At 35.1% G+C, this 6053-nt stretch overlaps 1 protein-coding gene across 1 annotated transcript in view; it reads left to right on the top strand.

Moving 5' to 3' along the window:
• Positions 1 to 4990, top strand: part of fndc4a (fibronectin type III domain containing 4a) — a 30642-nt gene extending 25652 nt beyond the window's left edge. The window contains exons 5-6 of the mRNA XM_014019485.1: positions 2953 to 3086; positions 3371 to 4990. Coding sequence (XP_013874939.1) covers positions 2953 to 3086; positions 3371 to 3412 — 176 coding nt within the window. The 3' untranslated portion in view covers positions 3413 to 4990. The remainder of the gene's footprint in view (positions 1 to 2952; positions 3087 to 3370) is intronic.
• Positions 4991 to 6053: the final 1063 nt, after the last annotated feature.

Here is a 6053-nt window from a genome sequence, read left to right as displayed (position 1 = left end):
GTTAAAAAATGTTCTCTCAAAATTACTCTGGAAAAGTTTCAGATAAAGCCATAAGAAATGACAGCAACTGATTTTATTTTAGTTTTAATTTAAATTTATTGAATAATGCTAAGCAATAAGCCTTGTTATTTCCAAGTTCAATGTGTGGTCATTTCAGTAAGTTCCCAATAGTTAAGTATCTGGCATCACAGAGCAGCAAACAGAGCTTTAACAGATTTTCAGTTTTTAATCCAGTTTTAATTTAGCATTTTCTTTTTTCTTGGACTGGACATTTGAGTTTAAAAAATATTTTTGGATTGTTGTTTACCTGGAGAAAAAAACATTTTCACTTGAATTTTACTTTGGAAAAGTTGCAGATAGAGCAATAAGAAATGAAAGCAACAGATTTTTTTTTGTTTATTCAATTTGTTTAATAAATAATGCTGTTTTTATTAGCAATAATGTATAGGTCTTGTTAGTTTTAGGTTCAGTATGTGCAATAAGGTCATTCAGTAAGTTATCAATAAATATTGAAACAGTCCGGCCCTTGACTTGTCCATTTTTTTTAAATTTTGGCCCACTTTGTATTTGAATTTGACACCCCTGCTTTAAAGGATTATAAGAAGGTCTGGAAGCCTTGAAATAAAATATACATAAATTAGAGTTGGTTTAAAACATTTATACAACACTGTAGTTATTACTTTATTTCTGAACACATTATTGCACATATTTTGTGACTTTTAATGGCATTGCATGGCAGAGTTACCTGTTCTTGCTGGTGAAAACACGTCTGCAAAGACACACGAGTGGCCCCGGTCATTTAGATCTTTATTAAGATGCTTTTCTCTCATACAGTTTAAGGTTTCACCTCACGTAGTTGCAGTCAAAAAGTATTAAAAACCATGGCAAATTATCTCAATTGGGTTCTCAACTGTTTCTCTTGGAGGATTTTCACAGCCCTTGTCAGTAACAGCCTGAAAAATAATGATGTGCACCAAACAAAGGTTCGTGTAGTTACATCAGTACGTTGTTAGCGATCAATAAACTTGTTTTCAGTAGAGAAGAATCCCTGTGAGATATCTATTCAGAGGAGAAGAAGAAAGAAAGAAAAAAACAAGCAAGATTTGAAAAATAAACCTGCATGTTTTGAAGATATTCTCTTTGTGCCCTTTTCTCTCCGTCGAACCAAGAGCTTCTGCTTCTTTGGAGAAGTGTGCAGATTAATGAAGTGTTGAGGCACAATGAGATGTGGCAGATCTGACAGGCTGCCAGGCGCAAGGGCCTCCCGCCCACGAGAGGCAGAGTGAGATGTTAAATAGTACTAATGAGCAAAAAACAGTGTAACACATGCAGAGGCTGAGAGTGGGAGGGAAAGAACTGTGTCACGGGGGGATAGTCACAAAGGTTTTAAATTATATATTTTTTAATTATTTGTATTTGTTCATTGAAGATAATTATTCTGTTGTTCTCTATGTGTGCTGTTTTCTTTAAAAACATTAATTAGACAAATGAGAACGCAAATGATTAGACAAATGATAAGCCGTTGACTTATCTGTTATAGTAAATTAACTTTTAGGATAGTGATCCTTTCTGAGCTAAAATCAAACAAAAAAAAGTAGAGCACTGCTGGAGAAATGATTCACATGCTTTACTTAAGTAAAAGTACTAACACTTCATTGATATTACTCCTCTGTGTACTGGCTGAGGATCTCATTTTCAAGTGTTCAGCTCAAAGTAATGTTTATTGTTTTAGCTAATTGTATTTTCTTTGCCAAGTCATTATTTGGTCTGGAAAACTCTAAATTCAATGTGAAATAATAAAAAAAACTACGGGGTGCCAAGTTTAAAACGAACACATTTTCAACACTTTCTAAATGTAAATCTTAGTTTAAAAAATTTCCTCTAACATTTTATTGTTATTTAAATGTTTTGCACATTTTTACTAAATATTAAATTAAAATGTTAAATAATATATTTAAATATTAAATCCTAAATTTCACATTTAGTAAAAAATAAGTACAACATGTGGACAGTGAGCAAAATCACAATATATTAGTGGAAAATTGTTAAACTAGGAGTAAGATTCTCGCTTGGGGTGCGAGAGGTCCTGTGTTCAAATCCCGGACGAGCCCCCACTTACGTTACGTCCCAGCTCGTGATGGATGCAACATAAAAGACAAGACCCAAAATATAGTATAAAAATTAAAGTGAAACAATTAAACAATTAAAGTGTGAAGCACTAAAAATAAAAATACAACAAAGGTAGAAGGTTTTCTTCAAAAATGAACGGAACTACAGCAAAACTGTTGTACAAAAAAAGTAAACAGACTACTGTTTCATTTTTAATGAAACATTAGTCATTTCATTTTAACTAATTTCATCTCATCTGCGGTGAAGCAGAAGTAATAATATGTAAAAAGACTCAAGTAAAGTACAAACATTTTGAATATGGAAAAAGTAATTATAGTAATTTAACATGTGCTGCTGTTACTTCATAAAAAATAATTGAAATATAAATCAGTATCTTCTCTTCTAATAAAGCAGCAGCATCATTCCAGCTGCATCGTGGGCGAATGCTGACATAAAGGATGGATAATCATCTGTCAGTCAAATGAAAACTCTCTCCAGCTCTGCAGATCTCATTACTGGAACTGCAGATCCATTTCTGAAAAGCTAATGGCAGCCCTTTTTGTTGAAATTTATAACCTCACTGATGCCAGGAAGTTTGCGGTGAATTTACAGTCCTTGTAGAGCCTGGAGGCAGAACTGAATCTGACTGATTGAAAAGTTTGACGAAAAAAACTCGAGCATCTTTGTGGTTTTCAGATCAGCCACAGCGCTCCACAGGGAGCAATGTTCGATTATCTCCCCAAGACATATTGGTACGCTCGAGCTTCAGTGGTGTCGCGTGATTGACGGCTCTCTCTGTTGTGTGTTTTCGTCAACATGCGGCCACCTCCTCACGGCTGGCAGCCGTTATTGCCCTGTTCTGTCGACAGTATGACATCATAAAGGACAACGACTCCAGCAACAATAAGGAGAAGGTCAAGCCGCTGTCTGAGAGGAGCACGCCAGAGCACCACAGTGGAGGACTTCTACGGAGCAAGGTGAGCCTGAATGAATAACGCGGTCAGAATTTGATACCTGAAAGATTTTCCTGTTCTGTAATGAAAACATTGACTTGACGTTGTCTTTGACAGCCATTTGAAACTGGATAAGCAAGCAAATTCAGTTGTCAAGTCAGGCTTTTTTTATTTACTTCTTTTAGCCAAGGTGAAGTCCTATTTTTGTTTTAGAGATTTTGAGAAAACACATATACAACGAAAACAAAACACTGATGAGTATTAAAAAAGACTGCAAAACTGATATTCACTTTTTTTGTCTGTTTCAGTTTCATCCCTCTGTACCGTCCATAAACATCATCGAAGTTTGAGAAGAGGCTGAACTGAAACTCCTTTGTCACCAAAAGTTTTTTTAACTCCTATTGCTGATGAGTAAACCACAAAGAGACATATAGAGAAAATGGAAGTTTTGTGTGTTGCATCATCAACAAAGACGTGTTGGCAGAAAGTGCACATGCATAAGTGTTTATAACGGGAAAACACACCATCCTAAGCATCCTACGTAAATGCCAAAACTATGAACTGTTAAAAAGAATCAACACACTCATAATGCAAACTGTTACACTTTAGGGTTAAAAGAACATGGCTTACGTTCGCCCATGGTACAGCAAACACTGATGTCTTTAGTAGGTGCTTTATAGATTACTGCAATACAAAACCCACAATATAACTCATCGTCTCTGGGAGGCCTGTGTTTGTGACTTCAAATGCACAGTGTGTTTTTGACATCGGCATGTGCAGTTAGATTCTTCGTTTACCTGCTATAGACGAGTGCAAATAGTGTTAATTTACTGCTTGACCATGAAAACACATTGTGGTTGCTGTAAATAGTTTGCTATTTAGGATAGAAAGAGCATAAACTGATTTTTTTTTAAATCTACAATCATACCTTTCCCCGCTTTTTGTCATTATTGCCCAAACCTCTATTTCTGGGTAATATTGAACTCTTGTTTTTTTTTCTTCTCTCATTTATCATATGTAAAATAAAAAAGAAACACAATACATTTTGTTTGTTTACTAAGTGGAGTTGCATGCAGACTTTTTGCGTGTAGAATAGTATTTATTGTGCATTCTAACTTAGATTCCCAAACAGAGACATCAACAAAATTCCATTACAATTGTATATGCCAGTTCTTTCAACTGCTTAAGATGCATTTTATCTTTGTTTTGTTTTGTTTTTTTATGATTATATTTCCTGACATGAAATATAAACCTTATTTCTTGGTTCTGTTTCAATGGTTTCCTTCCTTCACTACAAGCTATGAACAACCATCGACCTTGTGCCTAAGAAAACTGTAACCTGTAAATTACTACCAGCATGTGGCCCTGACGTGTTATATTGAAGTGCTTTAACCCAATTACTCATTTTCTCCAGACCCCACACAGTTTCAAACCCAGGACCTTCTTGGTGTGAGGTGATTGTGCTAACCTCTCCCCTAATGTGCCGTCCAGCCTTATCCCAAACGAGTGGGAAAAAAAACAGTTATTCCACAATTCTGTCCAAGTTTTTCTTGAACCTTTGACACAACAGCTACTCAAATTTCCCTGCTCAGACTGAAAAAGTCACCTGGATTTTGGACTTTATCAGAAAGGCCACGCAATATGGATGGGCAGCAAGAGGTTACACCATCAAACTGAGCGTAGGGGTCCCTCAAGGATGTGTACTCAGTCCCTTTGCTCTTCACTCTGTTCACATGTGACTGCATTGCCTAATTTCTCACAAAACCAAAAAATGTGGCCTAGAATCATAGAAATAGATCAGCTAGAAAATACAATGGCATGTGTGAGTAATGTGTATTACAGTAACTCGGCTGTATTTTGCTCATGTAATGCTTTGGTTTCAGCCAAACTGCTGTAAAAATATTTCACCAATAAACATTTTACATGTCCCTGATGTCTGTCATTTAAGTTAATTTGTGCACCTCCAAACTGATTCCTATACTTGTTATTATTATTATTATTATTATTATTATTATTAAACTTTGTTAGACACACAATCACAAAACAAAGTACATTTTGTTGTTTATTGTGATGGCAGGTAATCTATAAAACCAAACTTATGTAAAGTTGATTTGATCAAAACAAAACAAACAAAAATCAGGCAATCGTAGAAGACTGGACATGACATCACATAGTATATTTCTGCAGTTTTGGATTAAGACTACTTAATATACTCCGTTTTGATTTGTTTTTCTAAATAAACGATCTGTTGAAATTTGAGAAATTATTACTTTCTGACAATAATAATATCATTTTGAACTGTCTGTTTATATATTATTAGTAATTATTTATCTACAATGAGCCACAATGTTATACCTTGTAGTGTATGAGGTTTGAAATTCAAGTTTTGTTTGGGTTAGTTTTGGTTGGCCACTTTTGATGGATTTTCTTTTTGTTTAATTTTAGTAGAGATGATTTGGTTTCATCAGTTTTTGGTCTTCCTTTCTGCACACCTGTCTATTGTTTCCAATCAGCACACTTGCCTTTCATCACTGTTTCCTTTGCTTTTTTGCCTGATCATTGCCCCTCACACCTTTGGCTTGGTTCATTTATTGAATAATAAATGACTGGTTTGCACTTTCTGGCTGACCGTTCCTTGTCCTGCGTTTGGGTCCTTTCCCTCTCGTCTCACCATGGATCATGACGCACAGTTTATGAGACAAGATTGCCTGCTGCAGAACATTTTATCTGGCCTTTGAACTGGACAGCTCCTAATCAAGAATGTAATTACATCAAAGAACATATCTCATCTGAAAATAGAAAGTGATTACAGCGCACAATAAATTTATAGTTATAGCACTCTTTTCTGAATAGTAGAACAACTTCCAACATCCATTGCTTTTATGAATTATAGATAAGCTGAGCATTTGTTAGTTTGTGAATTTAATTCAATTAGATAAATATTAAACTTGAACACCAAGAACCCAAACATTTAAATTCAGAAAGACTGCT

The sequence above is a fragment of the Austrofundulus limnaeus genome, unplaced genomic scaffold, assembly GCF_001266775.1.
Source record: "Austrofundulus limnaeus strain Quisiro unplaced genomic scaffold, Austrofundulus_limnaeus-1.0 Scaffold222, whole genome shotgun sequence".
NCBI classification, from domain to species: domain Eukaryota; kingdom Metazoa; phylum Chordata; class Actinopteri; order Cyprinodontiformes; family Rivulidae; genus Austrofundulus; species Austrofundulus limnaeus.
This window is presented reverse-complemented; position numbering and strand designations above follow the sequence as displayed.